This window comes from Sitophilus oryzae, unplaced genomic scaffold (assembly GCF_002938485.1).
Source record: "Sitophilus oryzae breed Bouriz unplaced genomic scaffold, Soryzae_2.0 scaffold_805_pilon_pilon, whole genome shotgun sequence".
Classification (NCBI taxonomy): Eukaryota; Metazoa; Arthropoda; class Insecta; order Coleoptera; family Curculionidae; genus Sitophilus; species Sitophilus oryzae.
This window is the reverse complement of record NW_022147423.1, coordinates 327,410-348,041: the sequence shown is the minus strand read 5'-3', so window position 1 is coordinate 348,041 and position 20,632 is coordinate 327,410. Positions and strand designations below refer to the sequence as shown.

General features: G+C 32.0%; 1 protein-coding gene across 4 annotated transcripts in view; it reads right to left on the bottom strand.

The window, feature by feature from the left end:
• LOC115888636 (zinc finger protein 502-like) overlaps positions 1-13,530 on the bottom strand; it is a 136,355-nt gene extending 122,825 nt beyond the window's left edge. For all 4 annotated transcript variants that reach the window (XM_030908405.1, XM_030908408.1, XM_030908407.1 and 1 more), the window contains exon 1: positions 13,150-13,530. In XM_030908405.1, coding sequence (XP_030764265.1) covers positions 13,150-13,237 — 88 coding nt within the window. In that variant the 5' untranslated portion in view covers positions 13,238-13,530. The remainder of the gene's footprint in view (positions 1-13,149) is intronic.
• Between the last annotated feature and the right edge of the window lie 7,102 nt (positions 13,531-20,632).

The following is a 20,632-nucleotide window of genomic DNA, read 5'->3' as shown; positions in this document are numbered from 1 at the left end:
AATCTAATCGTTTAGCTACAATACTCCGTGTCGTATGTGGTGAACAACCCTGTATAATGTTCAAAGTGCAAAGTACTTATTGCAGAACAAAATGTCGGTAGAAATTTGGAATGAACTAGAAGATACATTAAGGAAGGCAGAAGTTAACTTGATCAACATTAAGCTGTTTCAAAAAAGGTATAAAACAGCCTTGATACCAGCATATTTTTTGACATTAGATTGGTCCTCGGGAATAAAAATATAACCTGACATCGTAAGAAACTAGATCTGCACTAGAGTTTGCGAATGAAATGTATTCGAATACCAAATTTCTGGCACTTTACAATTTCAAAATAAATCTCTGCCATTTGGAAAATATAATGGATTCACATAAAATATCTTCAAAAATCGGTGCAACATTTTAATAAATGAAAAGATACTAAGTAGGTATGTGAGTTATATGTTATATTTTTTCAATTATTTTTCGATTTATTAAAGTATTTAAACGTTACAACAGCAAGTGTAACTATTAATATCATATTTATAAACGTGAAAAAATGCAAGGGCTTAGTCTTACAGATCTAAAGCTGATCTTGGTTTTCATTTTTGTGCAAGACCAAGACTGCAAGACCAAAGCCAGTGTCTCACACTGATAAAAAATATAGACTTGAACTAAAGTCGTCATCGTTCTTGAAAAAAAATACTTACTGGCAAGAAAATTTATTTTAGTGTAAAGAAAATATTTTGTCTGAAGAAAAACTCTCTTAACTCAAGAAAACTTGTTCTCTTTAATATATTTTCATTCAACCAAGTGCAAGTTACTTTGTTTTAAGATAATAACAAAAATACGCTAGGAAGTACTTCATTGGCGCTTACTGCCAGTTGGCCTTAACAAGGTAGCAATTTATTTTTATACTCTGTAAAAGTTATTTTTAAATGGTGTAATTTAAAATTCGAGAAAAATATCTTTTTTGTGTGTCTGGAAACGTATCCTTTTTTAATCTTTCTATTAGTTATGGTTAATTTTTGATAAATTTTGCAATTTTGACACATTTGCACGGTATATATTTCCAAAATTGCAATAAAACAGTATTGTTTCCCTTACCATAAATATTTTCCAGAATTTGCAAAAATTATATTCACCAATAATTAAGCTAATGTTTCATGTCTGAATGAAATTTTGAAACTGACAAAAAATACCACGATAATCGTCGGTAACAGAAAGAACTTAACAATGACGCGAAATCATCTCAGTGTGTGGTGCATACCTACGAGCGTTCTAGGTGAGATTGTATAGCGCCGCATGCGGTGAAGCATATCTCGTCATGTATGAGTCGTTTCATCAATTAAAATTTTCTAAGATATTATATATTATTACAACACCAATGGTAAGTACTAGTAAACACGTTGTCATCATAAATTTATTAACTGTTTTGATTAAAATATTAATTTATTATTTTGAAACTAGAAACTTAATTATCTTTATTTAAAAGTGTATATTATCTCATATTTAAAATCTACTACTAAGTTGTCTTATGTTTTCAAAGATATAGCCTTTTATCATCTGCAAAGTTACTGCTTTATTGTTATCGGCTTTAAATTATTCTTGAGCCAGTTTAGCTAGTTTCAAACATTTTACCCTGTATAAAATATTACTAAATTGCTCCAGTAGCTCTTTACTTGAAAGTTCCATATACAGGGTGGTCCGAATTGTATTCCGGAAACTTCGGCAGCATATTCTGCAGATAAAAATAAGTAACAAATTTCCTTTAAATGTATGTCCTAAAGTGCTTAGTTTCGGAGATACAGGGTGTAGAAGTTTCATTTTTATTTCGATTTTTTCCAAATAATTTATGAAGTAACTTCAATATTTGGATGAAAATTGGTGTCTGAGAGTTGTTTGACATGAGAAATTTGATTTTGATGTCAATATGACTCCTACTTGAAGAGGGCGCCACCTATATGTGTTTTAACTGTTTTGAAGAGTAATAACTTTTCGTCCATACCTGTATAAAACTATGGAGTGAAAAAATATACATTTCCATGACTTTTTACGTAAAAAATGTATCTTGGTAAAAATCGCTACTAGCAACCGTTCTTAAGATATTTAGAATGAAAATAGTCAATACATGTCATTATTGACAGAAAATAAACACGTTGAGTAGATAATTACTTGACTGAAATAATAAATTTGGAAATTTTTTTAATTTTTTAAATTAATTTTTAACTTTTCTGCAAAAAAATGAGGATAAAACAGTTTCTGTTGTACTTTTGTAACAACAACTTTCAAATTTATGATCAGGGGCGGGAAAGTGAAATAGCAAAAGCGGTTCCACGGAAATCTCAAATAAAATACCGTATGATCGAATAAAAACGGCGTTAGCGATGGCTATGAAATGAAGATCGCTGTCATTTTATATGTAAAATTATATGCGAAATGTCAGTGATCGTCATTTCCAAGCCAACTGGACGCCGTTTTTTTTTCGATCATACGGTAGTTCCAGCCCTAGCCACTAGGTGGTAGTGCAATTAATTTTTAGGTTAAGAAGTTGCTACTAGTTATTGCCAGATGGCGGTAAATCAGAATTTTTTTGTAGTTTCCATTGTTTCCAGCGGCCATTGTCATATTATTGTCAAATTCTCAAAAAATATTGTCGTTGTCATAGCGCCAATCATAATATTATCAAATAAATGATTATCAAAACGTTTTTAAAACTATAATTTGTTCTATGAATTTGTTATATGTGTTTTAATTAGACAATTCCTTTTGTTTCTGGCTCTAAAAATATAATGTAAGTCTTTTATTTTTGCCATCATTTAAGTACCTATTTAAATTCTTACTCCATTTACAAAACTTTGGGCGTATTACGTCGGTCTTGTTTTATTATAATAAACGATGTTTAAATATTTGACTTATAAATAAGAACTTTAAATAATAAATAATATTTCACATGTGTGGCTTTAATTTTATTTAATAATTGTATATATTATACTGTTAAATCTTATTTTTTACACATCACAACGATACTTGTTATTAGTATTTTTGAATTTGTGTAAAAAATAATATTTAATAATCAAATTTAATTATTTTAGAGTAAAATTATTTAGTAAATACGCTCATTTAAAAAGCCCGCGCTTCGATCCATTTAAAACAAGCCCTACTCAATAGATGGCGCCACTTCTGTAGGACCATTTTTCAGTATGGCAGAGTCCATTCTTTTTCTAGCTAGGTATATTCTTTGTTTATGATCTCAGTCTAGTAACTATTTAGTCAACATGTTTATATGTCAATGATGACAGGTATTGATCATTTCGATTCCAAATATCTCGAAAACCATTACCCGTAGCGATTTTTACCAAGAGGTATTTTTTACGTAAAAAGTCATGAAAATGTATATTTTTTAACTCCATAGTTTTATACAGGTACAGACGAAAAGTTATTACTCTTCAAACGAGTTAAAAAATGTGTAGGTGGCACCCTCTACAAGTTGGAGTCATATTGGCATCAAAATCAAATTTCTCATGTCAAAAAACTGCCAGACACCAATTTTCATCCAAATATTGACGTTACTTCAGATATTATTTGGAAAAGAAAACAAAATAAATATGAAATTTCTACACCCTGTATCCCCGAAACTAAGCATTTTAGGGCATACATTTATACGAACTTTTTTACTGATTTTTATGTGCAGAATATGCTGCCGAAGTTTCCGGAATACAGTTCGGACCACCCTGTATACAGCTCTATTAAACAGGGTTGTTCACCACATACGACACGGAGTATTGTAGCTAAACGATTAGAGTTTTACAAATTGTAAGTTTTGAGTTCGTTGAAGGACTATTAGAGCTAAATTTAAAAATATTTTTACAAGATACAGAGTGTCCCAAATAAATAAAAAATATCAAAGTTGTATTTTTTTAAGTGGAACACCCTGTATATTATTGCATTTTTAGTTTCTACGATTAAAATAAAGGTAAATTTGATTAAGGTTTATTACACTTAAACCTTACCGTTTTTGAAATTTTTTCAATTTTGTGAAATTGCAGTATAAATTTTAAGGCTTCATTTCCCCGAGGGTATCAAAATTTTTAATACTAAATATTTACTGAAGTTTATTTATTGATCAGTTATTGTGTTGCATTAATAAAAATTTTACTACCTTATACAGAGTGTCTAAAAATTTATTTTAAATAATTACTAGCTTTAAACGGCAATAACTTGTTTAATCTAAATGGAACACCCTGTATATTTTATCAGAATCAGATGCACAATTTAATTGTCTATCAAATTGCCATTATACCATTTTTTACCTATCCCTTCAAGTTTTCATAGAAAATGCATTTTCTTATAATTTAGACCTTATTTATCAATATACCCATGGAATATTGACATTTTAGATTGTTTTTAAAACAACAAATCTACAAAATGTACAGGCTAGTCATATTATCGTTTTTAGTAAAATGATAATATTACTAGCCCATTTGTATGCAAAAAGAAAACTATTTAAACTTTATAAAAGTGTATACCTTTAATTAAATATACCACCAGTATTTCTGCCCAAATACTAATTAATTACATACTTAATTGTGTTCGTTAATAAATTATTCTAAATAAATGTGGATTTGAATTAGAAATCAATATAATAATAAGTTATGAAAATGAACGTCTCTGTTGTTATAAATAAGCATTTGTCAAAAAGTGAAATAACATTTTTAAGGTGTTAGTTTTTTTACCACGCTATCTAATACACATACATAATTCAGTTTTTTAGTATTTGAAGCAATTATTATTAATCAACGCAAACAGTCAATTAATGTAGTTTGAATACTGGAAACATATTAATTGGTCCTCTTTAACAAATATTTAAACAGTTTTTTTTATTTTTGAATGAAATAAACAAACTATATCGACAATGTCAGTATCTGTACTCTTTAAAAATTTGGTACATGTTTAAAAATAATTTAAAATGTCAGTATTCCATGGGTATATTGATAAATGAGTTCTAAATTACAATAAAATGCATTTTCTACGGAAACTTGAAGAGACAGGTAAAAATGGTATAATACAATTTGATAGTCAATTAAATTGTGCATCTGATTCTTATAAAATATACAGGGTGTTCCATTTAAATTAAACAAGTTATTGCCGTTTAAAGCTAATAATTATTTAAAATAAATATTTAGACACTCTGTATAAGGTAGTAAAATTTTTATTATTGCAACACAATAACTGATCAATAAATAAACTTCAGTAAATATTTAATATTAAAAACTTTGATACCCTCGGAGAAATGAAGCCTTAAAATTTATACTGCAATTTCACAAAATTGCAAATATTTCAAAAACGGTAAGGTTTAAGTGCAATAAATCTTAATTAAATTTACCTTTATTTTAATCGTAGAAACTAAAAATGTAATAATATACAGGGTGTTCCATTAAAAAAATACAACTTTGATATTTTTTATTTATTTGGGACACTCTGTATCTTGTAAAAATATTTTTAAATTGTAGCTCTAATAGTCCTTCAACGAACCCAAAACTTACAATTTGTAAAAATCTAATCGTTTAGCTACAATATTCCGTGTCGTATGTGGTGAACAACCCTGTACACAGGTAAGTTCAAGATTAAAACATTTTACGATCAAGTGTTCTGATGAATTAACAATTTTTGTGTAGGTAATAATCTGTTCTTGGGTAATAATTCCATTAGAAATTTTTGAACGCTTGATTACAGAATATTTTCATCATACGGTTTGTGATGAGCTTGAAAAATGTTAAGTCGAAAAGGACATGGTTGCCAGAGTACCTTGTAGGCTACAAAAAAAACTAAAACTATATGTATAAAGCATAACATGCAGGCATATTGGTATAATAAATAATAATAATATAAAATTAGAAATGAAGGAGCACTAGATTGTAGCATGTTTTCCGATATATAATGTCTGCAGTAAATGATTATATCCAACACTTCGAAGATATATTGAGAACGTTTAGTTCAATCCGGTTTAATAACTTAATGCTTATTTTTTGTGAATCGCAGAAGATTTTAATACACATTTTTATTTCAAACTACCAAAATTTATCAAATTTTCAAAAAAATAAAACAAGATAAACCTGTACTATAGTCTATAAAATGAATAACTTTGAATTTTGAGCGTTATTTTTTACCAACATGGCAAATATAAAATCCCTCTGTCAAAAAAGTTACTGATATTCTTTAAGTATTCTTTAAATTGAGTGCCTGAACGAATCAGATAGGTAACTCTTTTTACTTACGTGAAATAGAAAAGGAAAATAATAAAACAAGTGACAGTTCTTCCTCTTCTTGCAAAAATCAACACGAAATGGCATAATTGTCAAAAGTAAAATGTCATCAGCTTTTGACATTTCTAAATATCAGATCAATGCCGTCTGTAATAGAACAGCCTTGGAGCGAGATTTATGACGTCACGCTAATTAGATACGGATTAATAAATATGGAAAACATAATTATTCCTCGTATTTTTGGTGTGTATTTTAAAAATGATATAGTTTACATGAAATATACATAATATACAGTTAATAAATATAATATATACCTATTTATAGTAATAAATACTTTGGCAAATAAACTATGAACCATACAAATGCAGCAAATATTTTACAATATACATATAATGAATAGGTACATAAGATAATGGGTAAAATGTAAAATATATTTTAAATTTTGGGGCTTGAAAATCGATCTAATTTAACAAAAAACATTCAATATATACTAATAGTGTTATTATTATTATTATTATTTGCATTCACAAAATTTATATGTACATATATTTTGCAAGTATCAATGTTCGAAAAATTATATTTGCAAATAATACAATATCATAGAAAAAAATGCGTCAGCGATGGCTATGAAATAAAGATCGCTGTCATTTTATAATGTAAAATTATTCTAAAATTTTTGATTTTCTTGGGATTTAGGTTCGCGAAAAACGCTGATTAAGTTTTTATTAGGTTTTTCATTATTTTTTTGGTTTAAAAAAAACGTTTCGGCTAACATTATAGCCTTCATCAGTGTTGTGTCATATAAAAATATAGTGTCGAATATAATCCAAAAAATTGCATATAAAATATTCACACCACAAACCACATAATGTTTACTGCAATTAATAAACTAATATAAACTTGTCAAAAGATGACCACATATTTTTTTAAAATTATTATTCTTAACACTAAAACTATCTACATTGACTATGGAGTACGATTTCAGCCATAGTCAAATGTAAGGAATAATTATGTTAGCGTGACGTCATAAATCTCGCTCCGAGGCTGTTCTATTAGAGACGGCAGTGCGTCAGCATGGTCGCAAGTTGCTAACCTAATAAAATTAACACTAGAAAAGCCCGTGGGAACTGTCAAATTCAAAGTTATTCGTTTCACAGACTATAGGTATGCGCAACATATGAAAAGAATGAAAAAAGACATATCATTCAGTAAAGCATTACCACCGGCGCGCGGCCTGAAGATAGCGGCGGATGTTCATTATATTTGCCACGGTTTTGATGTATATTATGCATAAATATTTTATACTTATTTTGATGCATCTCTACCAATGTTTTACTACTACTGCCTTCCTTTAAATCAATTAGACTTTTAAATAGATGTATTTTTGTGGAAATGCTGGAAAGAATTGAAACAAAATAGTTTGATTTTTTGACATAATACAATTTTCCTTCTAGTCCAGGAGGCAGTGACATTTTTATCTACTTATTTTCCTTTCCTATGACAATTTGTGAGTCTGGCTCAACTTTTTGGATGGGTTTTCTAAATAAATTAAAAAAATGTACTTATTTTTCCAGTCATAAATATTTGACATTTATTAAAATGAATCATTGAACCATGAGTCATGTTGGTCCATTGTCTGACACATCCAAAATGGTGGAAAGTCAGTCTGGCTGAAAATTTGCCGATGCAAAAATTTTTACAGATTTTTTAACAGAAATTAACCTATCTTTTGATACTATCATGAACTATAATCAATAAATGAATATAAAGAGATAGAAATAGAAGAACAGGCGGATTTTAGAGCGGGAAGGTCTACTGTGGATCATCTGTTTACCATAACACAGGTCTTAGAGAAAAAAAACGGCAAAAGATCAAGAGGTACAGGATGGGTCAAATTCGACGCTTTTAAATGGAAACACCCTTTTCTATAGGAGATAGACGAAAACTAATATCGGTGTCTGGGGCTCAATTTTTGTCAAAAACATGATGGTGAAAACCGCGTATCGATATCTGTTACCGTTTCGGAGTTACGGAGTGTTTTTCAAAAATATGCATTTTTAACAATTTGCTGTAACTTTTTTGCTATGGAAAATTTTGTATTTTTATGAAAACATTTCCAAGGCACCTTTTTACGTAGAATTTAATGGTTTAAGTATAATTTTTTTAAAATTAATAATTTAAGAATTATCAAGAGAAAATTTGATTTTTTATATGGGACACCCTGTATATTTTTAATTTATTGAAAAGAATTTAAAATTACCTTTCCAAAAATATAACACACTTGATATTTTGCTCGATTCGTCTTCGAGATATAGAGTATATAAAAATTCGCCCGCTTTAAATAAGTAGGCTTTGAACGGCACCGGCTGTAATGCAAAAAAATTCTAGCTGTGAGCATCAACTAAAACGAAAATAATATTTGCTATGAGTGATGCCGAATTTTATAACAATTTAAAATATATTTAACCAACATCAACACATTTAAACTATATCTAATAACAATAAAAATAAACCAAGATATGAGATTTTGCTACAGGTGTTTGCTACGACATATCAACCGTCTTCTGTTATGGACAGACGGGGCAGTTTTTGAACATTTTTCGCGGAATTTATTAACTCAGTAGGGGTGAAATACCCCCTCTCATAACTGCTAAGTATTTCTAATTCTTGTCTAGATTATACGGAAGAATAAGGAACCTTTATTTTTCCGCAAAATATCCATAGGATTAGATCCATGGGCACTAAGACAGGCGGCCTCGACGGCCAACGGCTGGGATCTTGGTTAGCTATTCAATTATTCTTGAACTTGGCTGCAAAAATTTGCTGATAACTTCAGTGTTCAGAGGCGGTGCGTGGTCTTACTGGAAAAATATGTTTTTCAGATCATCAATAAGGGATCCAAAGCCTACTAGTTAAAAGTGGCAAACTTTTAAAAATTCTATATTTCGAAGGGGGTTATAACAAAATATCAAGTGTGCTATATTGTTGGAAAGGTAATTTTAAATTCTTTTCAGTTAATTAAAAATATAGAGGGTGTTCCAAATAAAACATCAATTTTTCTGTTGATAACTCTTAAATTATTAATTTTAAAAAAAATTATACTTAAACCATTAAATTCTACGTAAAAAGGTGCTTTGGAAATGTTTTCATAAAAATACAAAATTTTCCATAGCAAAAAAGTTACAGCAATTTGTTAAAAATGTACATTTTTGAAAAACACCCCGTAACTCCGAAACGGTAACAGATATTGATGTGCGGAACTCGAAAACATATTTTTCCAGCAAGACGACGCACCGCCTCTGAACGCTGAAGTTATTAGCAAATTTTTGCAGCCAATTTCAAGAATAATTGGATAGCTAACCAAGATGCCAGCCGTTGGCCGTCGAGGCCGCCTAACTTAGAGCCCATGGATCTAATCCTATGGATATATTTGCGAATAAAGGTTCCTTATTCTTCCGTATAATCTAGACAAGAATTAAAAATACTTAGCAGTTATGAAAGGGTCTCTTTCACCCCCACTGAGTTAATGAATTCCGCGAGGAATGTTCAAAAACTGCCTCGTCTGTCCATAACAGATAGGGTCGATAACATAAGGTCGATATGCCGAACACCTGTAGCAAAATCTTATGTCTAGGTTTGCTATTTATTTTTATTGTTATTAGATATAGTTTAAATGTGTTGGTGTTGGTTAAATATATTTTAAATTGTTATAAAATTCGGCATCACACATAGCAAATATTATTTTCGTTTTAGTTGATGCTCACAGCTAGAATTTTTTTGCATTACAGCCGGTGCCGTTCAAAGCCTACTTATTTAAAGCGGGCGAATTTTTATATACTCTATATATCTCGAAGAGGAATCGAGCAAAATATCAAGTGTGTTATATTTTTGGAAAGGTAATTTTAAATTCTTTTCAATAAATTAAAAATATACAGGGTGTCCCATATAAAAAATCAAATTTTCTGTTGAAAATTCTTAAATTATTAATTTTAAAAAAATTATACTTAAACCATTAAATTCTACGTAAAAAGGTGCTTTGGAAATGTTTTAATAAAAATACAAAATTTTCCATAGCAAAAAAGTTACAATGATTTGTTAAAAATGCATATTTTTGAAAAACACCCCGTAACTCCGAAACGGTAACAGATATGGATATGCGGTTTTCACCATCATATTTTTGACAAAAATTGAGCTCCAGACACCGATATTAGATTTTGTCTATCTCCTATAGAAAAAGGTGTTTCCATTTAAAAGCGTCGAATTTGACCCGCCCTGTATAATTGTACATGCCGCATTTAGCGCGCCTGACAAGCGTTGGACGAGTCTGGCAAGATTTTCGGAATGTTCCACATGAGCCAGGCTATATTTTGCACCTGTAATTATCATATAAACTATCATCTGACAAATGTTTAGGATTGCGAAAATAAGGGCGATGGTTTAAATAATTTTTATCCAATTTTTCACCTGCCGGACATATTACCCATTCTCACAGATTAGCCAGCCTTTTTTTTAACTGCACATCTCTCACTAATAGAATTATTTTTATCGCTGGAAAAAAGTGCAGTATATTTGTACTTTTTAACGCATTTTCCGCCCCAACTCATCGGAAAACCTCTCTTACAATATATATGAAATTTGCTTAAAATAAGATACCGAAAAATTCTATCGGTGTTTGCTGACTGGGAAAATAAGTACCGAAAATCTTTATTGCCTCCTGGACTATTCACAAAAGAAAAACACATTTCGCAAATGTAAAAATCTTAATAAAATATCTATACCTATGTGGCGGATTCATCTTTCCAAAAAAAAATCCTGTATGGGTATTTCGTCACTGCACTGCAAGAAAATCTACAAAATAAAATAATTATTTTTTGTAAACACTTCTGCGTTAAACCTAAACACTGCTTGTCAGAAGTTATGTTTACGGTAATACAAATTTGCCTAACAAAGCAAAAAAAAAATGCTTAACGTTTCGGAAAGTTATCTCTTTCCGTCGTCGGAAGCAAAAAAAATACAAAGAATAAAGAAAAAAACTATTTAAAATATTTAAATTCAACTATTCGAGAACACTTTACTTTTTTAAAACAGATACGTCTACAAGAAACCGTTGACGTTCTGTTAAAAGGACATTTTTAACTTGATACTTAAACTTCAAAATTAACAATTACTACTTGATAACAATTACTTAATAAGGTAAAACCAAAAAGCCCCAAACTTTCTGTATGATTATTTTTAAATTTTACGTATGTTATGTTTATTTATCTTGTATCTATTGTTCTTTAAAATCAAAGAAGCGATTGCCATACATTACTAACATCTACAGATGCATGAGCAATACATTTATTTTTATTAGATTGAATTAAAAAAGCCTCTTTTATTTTTCTTTTAGAGGCTATCGCTTCTTTCATTATAGTTTTGGCGTTATTAACATTTTTTCTGTGCCCTGTGTCCCAAGAATGCTGACAAATCTTAGATTTGTGAAAATCTCCCTTTCTTAAATAATCTTTATGTTCTTTAATTCTAACATTTAAGGGTCCAGATGTTTCACCAATGTAAAATTTATCGCATTCACAGGGTATTTGGTATATTAGATTTTTTGTTTGTTGTTCTGTATTGATTGGTTTAGTATGTGATAAAATGGATCTAATTGTATTTTGTGTTTTGAAAGATGTTCGTATGTTATATTGTTTTCCTATCGTTCTTATTTTTTCCGAAACGCCTCGTATGTATGGAATTGTAAGTTGTATATATTGTGTATTGTTATCATTGTGTCTATGATTTGGGGTTTGTATTTCGTTTAATGTTTTGTCAATAAAATGTGGTGGATAGTCGTTTTTAGTGTTTACAAAAAATAATTATTTTATTTTGTAGATTTTCTTGCAGTGCAGTGGCGAAATACCCATACAGGATTTTTTTTTTAAATCTTAGTTTGGAATACGTAAAAAATTTAACCCAAAAATATTTTTGCTACATACCTATTAAAAAAATAATTTTTATGCACGTTTTCCAGGTTAAACTATCGTCAGTAAATGATTACATTCAACGGGATATAATAATTATATTCTGATAATAAATTACTAGCACCTATTGGTTACAACGGTTAGTAAAATTTTAAATCCATTTATTTATTGCTTATTTTTTGTAATCGTGGTAATCCTTCTAAAGGTGTAAATAGTTTAGTTGGACCGTGAGGTACAAAAAGGAACCACCCGCGAAAGGGTTTAATATGTTTTGTCCATAAAATCCAGTATATTACTCCATATAGTATGCAAAAAAATAATTGCAAACAAATTAAAAGTTAAAATAAAAGGAAATTATTATCATTTTTTTAAATTATTTTTTATGTATATTATTATTACATTTGTTTGTCCTTTATTCATAATTAACATTTGGCGGGCGGTTCTTTCTATATCTCGGTCCATTTGTTGGGTAAAACAATAATCGGATTTTAATGAAAAACAAATAGGTATGATTTAATTGTTGAAAAAATATGTACCTTAATAATAAATATAATACTAAATACATTTGAGATTTTATAATTTTATCTACTGAATGATGGCTGTTGAATGCATCTTATGCATCTTTTGGTTACTGAAGATTAATTTTGATAACCCATTCTTTACCATTGTGCATTCCAGAAGCATTTTATACAAAGAAGTAAATTTTTGCAATCAGATTTTTAAAAATGAAAAGAAAAACAAACCCTTACAAAATAAATAGAATTTTGAGATATTATAATTTTATCTACTCATTGATGCTGTTGAATGCATCTTATGCATCTTTTGGTTACTGAAGATTAATTTTAGTAACCCATTCTTTATCTTTGTGCACTCCAAAAGCGTTTTATACAAAGAAGTAAATCTTTGCAATCAGATTTTTACAAATGAAAAAAAAACGAACCCTTACCTTGCGAGATGCAGTACATTATTTGCCGGGGTACTTTGAGGCCGGCGGCCAGGCAAGCAGCGAACGATGCCGAGAAGTTGATGGCCATATTTTCGGTCTTCCTCAAAAAATACAATAAATCTGCGTTTTCTTATTTTCGATTCGAGGAAGTCCGTTCGTCCGTCCGGTCCGCTCGTCTTCTTAACCGTTTTCTTTTGCGTACGCGTCGTTTCGGGTGTATTTTTTTTTCGAATAATTTTACGTGTTTAAAGGGTGTCACAAGTCACAGAATCACTAGTCACATAATGGATCACACTACTACTGGTCACCGGGTGGCAGAGTGTAGCGCGCGAAGACTGAGCCGCGTCGAGCGGCGCGATGCACCGCGACAAGTTGCATACGATTTCGCCCAAAAGACCGATCCACTGACGGCGGTGGCGGTGGCGGCGGGCGCCGGGCGAGGGGGCGGGGGAAGAGCGCTAGGGGGGCGGGATGGATGGGGGGCCGCGGGGGGCGACGGCGTTGCCGCTCTTTTGGTAATTGCAACGGCGGGCGAGAGAGAAGAGGTGCGAGAGAGAGAGGTAGGAGGTTTTGGCGATGGATGGATCGTGGCCGCCGCCGCCGCCGCCGAGGCTCCTGCATGCAGCCGGCAGCAGCAGCAGGAGCGACGGCGGGAATTCGGAGTAGAGATGGGCGAAGGACCGTCCGTCGTGTTCGGAAGGCGTCGATATTTTAGAAAAAGTCGATGTTAAATTAGGCTGTGGTAATATAATGCATTTATATTACTCATAATATATCAACTTTTAACCGTTACCATGCGGAAAAGGAACATATCAGTCTTTCATATCGCTATTCTAATTTTTATGTATAAGACAGTATAAACAAAATCAACTCTTTTTATCGTGAGAATTTATTCATAAATAATTTAAAATAAAATTACTGAAATACATATAAATTATCGTAACAAATACACTACTCAAAACAATTATTATCGCATATTATTTGAATAAAAGTAATTATTACATATTTCTAAATGAAGCATGCATTTTTCTGCATTTCTCTTGTGAGTTTTTTTAGGATAATTAGGGTACGCACTGACATGTAATTTTTTGTCAGCCGACTATTTAGTTGCAAAAGTGAAAACAATACATTTGGTAGGTTAGGTAGTAGAAACTTAGTTTTTAATCATCTGCTGATGATGCTAGCATGGTTAGCGAACCGCGCGTCTAGTGTAAAAGTAAAAGTGTTTTGGTGTATTGTGGTGAGTCAGTGTTTTATTTTGCTATAAGAAGAACAAAAAAATAATAAAAATAATTTAAATGAAGCAAATTTTATGTCAAGAAGGACTGATTCGGGACCAGAACTTACTAGATCTGTTGACTAGGACCAAAAGCAAAGGCATGGTCTTAATGTAAAAATTACGAAAAAATGTTCTCTTCAAAAGCGAATATCTCCAACAAAAATAAGGCTAACGAGATGAACCAAAAAACAAACTATCGAGAAAGGATGTATCTAGATGATAAAATGATTTTTAAATTACTTGCTGTGTTAACATATTCCACAGGGTGCTTCAAACTTATACTAAAAGAAATGATGGGGAAAAACAGATGGGGAGTTTTATTTTTAATTTAGAAAGAGTCTAGAAAATCAATTTATATATAGGATGTTCCATTACAAAAAACACAACTTTGATGTGTAATTTTTTTGGGGACACCCTGTAGAACTCTATATAACTTTAGAAAATACTTTAAATTGACTTACATAAGCTTCCAAAATTTCACTTCAATATAAACCTTTGTTCTCCTTGCAAAAACCGCGTCGTATATGACGCGCCATCCTGTATAATTCGATTCAATTAAAATTTCAATGATTAGAATATAAGCAGAATAGGTATAGCTTATGCATTCGATTCATCTATTTCAATAAATTTAATTAGAAAAAAAAATAAAAAAAATCAAAAAGTTAAGAAGGAAATAACTAAGAATTTACTAAAATAAAAAAATTAAACGCAATGAAAAAAAATGGGCAAATATAAAATTATCCATAAAACACAATACAGAAGGTTTCACATTAATGAACTCACAGTAATTGAATTCCGAGGTAAAAGTCTCTGGGCACTCCACTAAAATATGACGATAATTATTAGGACAGTGAAGGTAAAATGGGTGAGTTATCATATATATTTTTTTGTTCTCCATATTTTAGGATATATTTTAAGCTACACGGAAAAAAAGCTAAACTGGCTTAAAGAATATTAATCTTGAACCAACGATATGCTAGTTTCCCCATTCCGCAAATCTAGTTATACTTCTTTTCAAGAAAACCTTATCCTTAGAAGCTAAGAAAATTTATCTTTTATCTAAGATTTACCACCTAGTATTGAAATTAAGATTATAACTACACTCCAGACAATTCGAGATAAAATCTTGTTTCGAGTACTACTTATACTTATTTGTAAATTAGCAAATTATTGCATTAAGTATAGTAATTCTTTGTGTAATAATTACTTTATTCAAGTCTAATATCACCTACTATAAAATAAAGCCTCTTCTTACTTTTAGGTTAGTTACTAGACGCGCCGACAAGGTAGTTTATAAAATTATGAAGTTTTCTTGTTATCGTTTGTGCTTGTGATATGTGAAAATGAAGGACCTTCTTCAGGCATGGGAGATGACGACTTGATCCCAAAATTTCAAGGTAAGTTTAGCAATAATCCTACATTATTTGATGACATTGGTTGGAGGTTAGGGGGACTCCATTTTAATATGCATTATTCCTTATACATTGGTGGTAATATATTATATAAAGTACCCGGCGCGTCTCGTGTCGCAGAGGAGAAACAGAAACCAAATGAAGATAGGAATCAGGAATGCACTGTTGCGTTGTTGCTGTTGGGGATGGTCACTTAATATAAAAATAGTAACTCTTGGAAATGGGGTGTTATTCTCGCGCCGAGAATAATATACTTATTTAAAGTCTTAATACACCGATTTCAAGTAAAAGTTTTGAAAAAGTTAAGAATACTACTTATTATTATATAAAAGCATTTATACTTAGCAAGTGTAAAAGTAAAATAGTTCCAAATATTTGTTGTACTCATGGAAAGAATACTATCCTTAAAGAAAGTGTAAAATTTTAAGTGTATGATTGTTCTTGAATATAGAAATGATTTTTTTCCGTGTATACAAGCAATAGTACCAGAATATGTCAGTAATGACTTTTGTTCATCTCAACTAACCAAGAAAAACAAAAAAAGAAAGAAAATACTAAATCTTCATTAAAATCAAACGACAACCCATTACACCAACTGAAAAAAAAACGTAAAATCTCATCACCAATAAACATATCAACGCAGATAAAGCTACCTAATTCCCCGACTCTAATAAACATATTTTATTTGACAGTTTTGACGTTCTCACCGCATCACATCGGGCCCTTTCTAAAAACCATTTAAAAGAAACAATGTTGTACCGCGGCTCGGTCGTACTACAAGCAGGTACACGACCTCTACCATGTCGAAATCTGGAATTACATTAGGACGGCCCTGTTTTGGGTTTTCTCTTGTGTGTCCTTCGGTTGAAATCTGTCGATGACGCGTCGGTAGTTCTCTTGGAAAAACAATCCACAACAATGGGTTTATTAGCTGTCAATTCTTGCAGCGTAGAATTGAATATTAATTTAATAGCACGCAGAAAAGTGTTGTATCAAGAAATATTATTTGCATTATGGAACAATTAAATATTAGGGATAAAATTGAAATTATTCGTTTAGTGGGTGATAACTATCTTCAAGCAGGAGAAGCTGCCAGAGAATTTAACAACAGACATCCCGACAGACCTGCAGTAAGTAGAAGCACGGTTCAACGAATAAATAGAGTTTTTAATGAAACTGGTTGTGTGTCAAAATACTTACTAAAAAACAGAAGGCCGGAACATCGAATAAATAGGCGGAATGAGGAAATATTAGAATATTTTCGTAACAATCCTCGTGCAAGCATTAGAGGCGCCAGTGTTGATTTGGATATACCAAGGGAAAATATTAGGAGATGTTTGCGAACTAATAAAGTTAAACCCTTTAAACCAAAGATTTTACACACTTTGGAAAACGGAGATGATGTTAGACGATTAGAATTCTGCTTATGGGCTCAAGCAGAGTATTTAAATAATAGAAATTTCTTAAAAGAAATTTTATTTAGTGATGAGGCAACATTTAGTACAAACGGAGTAGTATCCTCTCAAAATTCGCGATTCTGGGCAGTCGAAAACCCTGAATGGGTGATCAATACAAGAAGACAGTATTCTCAGAAATTAAATGTGTGGTGTGGCATACTTGATGATAGAATCATTGGTCCATATTTTTTTGAGAGAAATTTGAATAGTCCAACGTTTTTGAATTTTCTGATTAATGACTTTTGGGATGCAATACATAATTTACCATGCCAAACCCGTTTGAATTTAAAATTTCAATTGGACGGATCACCTGTGCATAACGCGGCAGTTGTCAGGGAATGGTTAAATGAAAATTTTGAAAATAAGTGGATAGGTCGAAATAGCCCGCTAATTGAGTGGCCACCGAGATCCCCGGACCTAACACCCCTTGATTTCTTTCTTTGGGGTTTCTTAAAGCAACAAGTTTACAAGTCTAGACCTCAATCTGTAGATGAATTACGTATTAGAATTACAGAGGCTTCTGCAAATATTACACCACAGCAGCTTAGGAATGTAACTGTTAATCTAAGAAAAAGATGCGACAAATGTATTGAACTGAATGGAGGGCTGGTAGAAGCAACTAGAATTATTTGAATATGTTTAACTTATTATTCGGTTATTGTGTTGCTTGTAGTATTTTTTTATCATTGTTTGTAATAAAACTCGTTGTCGTGGATTGTTTTTTCAAGGGTTACGTGATAACTCATCGTTAAATTGGCAAAAATAGGGAATTATTTAATTTAACTGCAGAATTATTAATAATTAATATTTTTAAACGAAATTTGGTACAGAACTGTTTTGGGGGATGCCGAATGTAGGGGTGTACTCAAATTTTTTGAAAAAATCGCTAATATGATTTTTGTCAAATTTTTCACCACAAAAACTTTATTAAGTAGGCCTTGTTTTTTGTGAAATAACATGACATTGAGCCCTAAAGTACATTTTTTGAAACTTTATATTTGAAAAAAAAAATCATCAAAATCGGACTATAAACACAGATTTTATGGAGGGTGCCCGGTCTTGAGTGGGTCACACTGTATGTATATTAGTGTTATACGACGTTCGTATTTATGCGAATGGGAGCGGGCTTCTAGCCTCAAATTCAGAGACTAGACGTGGGGATGTGAACCTACGTATGTATGGCGCAGGTAATAGAACGAATAGCTCGTAGCTCGTACGTATGTTATCCGTTGGGGTACCGCGGATGCAGCAGGTACTCGGGGCAGCCGTCCCGAACAATGGACCTTCAAGAACAGAACCCGCCAGAATCGCGGTCTTTGGTTCTTTAAGAGCTGGTTGTTTCTTTGTGCGACGAAATAAAAAGCAGGTTCTTTTATACATTAGCGCAAAATAAATCGAATCTTGATTATTATTTTGCTAAAAATACTAGTTAATTAATAATTGTAATACATCACTAAGAATTGAAAATAGTTATAGCTCTATTAAGTATGTTTGTAGATTGTTTGGGAGCGGGAAAGTTAATCACCGCGACTTTATAGATTTATTATGTCCCTCTTTCTTGAGTTGTAACTCATTGTGAAGTCTCATGGCTTTGACAAAAGCTAGTACCTTAGACGGTTTTATAGAGTTTAGTTCCTGCATCTCCGATATCAGTCGTACCAAAGTTTATGGCACCAATACTTTTCAAATCGGCGCGGCGCACAGTGATCTGGCTGGGTCAGAAAGCGGTCAAAAGTCATTTTGGTCATAATAAAGAGATTTTAAGAATACGAAAAAAATACGATTTTTTTTATTATTGAATTTCAAAAAAAAATCCGTTTTTTCCAAAAAACTAAGCTTTTTTGATTGCATCTTGGTGAACATCCTAAAGCGCAACTTTGCCCCAATTTAATCATGTTCATATCTATTACGATTACCGAGATAACAATGCTCGTACCTCGAATTTGTAGCACCCTGTATATTCAACTTAAGATATAAGTTAAAACGATTCGAGGTGAAAATATAATTTTCACCAGCAAATCCCGTAAAAAATGCTTGGTTCCTTAATAACGTATCGGACAACATTCGTTATACAGAGTTTATCTCTGTTGTCCTCATGGGCGGGTCATGGCGGGTAAATATATAATTTAGATTTACTTAGTAAGACTTGGGGTATGATATAGAATGTAGAATGTTTAGGAGGGGAGTTAGTCACCGCGACCTTAAAGATCTATTGTGTGTTCCCCTTTCTTGAGCTATAACCAGTTATAACTCATCATACAGTCTTAAGGCTTTAACAAAAGCCAGTATCTGAGACGGCTCCATAGAGGCCAGCTCTCCATCCTTGACATCAGCCGTACCAAAGTTCATGGCACGTCGTCGTCTCGGCGCACTCAGTGATGAGGTGTTCTGGTGTTTCCCCATATTCCCCACAGAATCTGCATTCGCCGTTGTTTCTCAGCTTCAGCCTACTGAGGTGTTCGTTGAGGAGACAGTGTCCTGTTAGGAACCCCGTGACAATCCGAAGATTGTTTTTACTTAAATCAAGGAAAACCTTTGATTTTTCTCGGTCGTAGGTTCTGAGGAACTTTTTCGAGTGTCTTAGACCGTTGGAGGACACCCATTCAAGTTGCGGTTGGAGTCTTCAAGATTCTTCAGTTCCGCTTTCAGCTGGTTTCCGCTTGGAAAACAGAACGGTTCTGGTCCAGTTGAGTGGAGTGTTCGCTCCTTTCCTAGCTAGATCATTTGCTTTTCATTGCCTTCTATCCCTTGGTGAGCAGGCACCCAGAGTAGGAGGACTTTATTTTCTTTGCCCAACTTGTTGAGCTTCTCTAGGCATTCTTTGACCAACTTCGAACTGATGGTTACTGAGTTGAGCGCGTTTAGTGCTGCATGACTATCGGATAGGATGGCAATTTCCTGTTTTCGATAGTTCCTATCTAAGATAAATTGTACACATCTTTCGATAGCGTAAATTTCTGCCTGAAGGATACTGGGGTAGGTGCCCATTGGTTCGGAGTATTTGGTTTGGGGTATGATACTTATATACTAGCTAGCTGGACTAAGGTGGACTCTAAAAGATAAATTTTGGAAACTAGCAAGAACATCTTTTAAATTAACATTTTATTAAAACAATTTTGCGTAAAAACAAAAACCCTCTTACCATTTTTTTTGATACTGCTTAAAAGCCCAGTCCTTACCCTACACGTAGATGTCTTTAGTTTCTTCCACGAACAATTCTTGCCTTAGTTATAATTTGTTTTACTTTCTTTCTTTAGGCTTAAGGTGATTACGATCCAAAATTATACTAAATGAACCCTTTGTAACCCTCTTAACTTAAAAAAATATAGGAATTC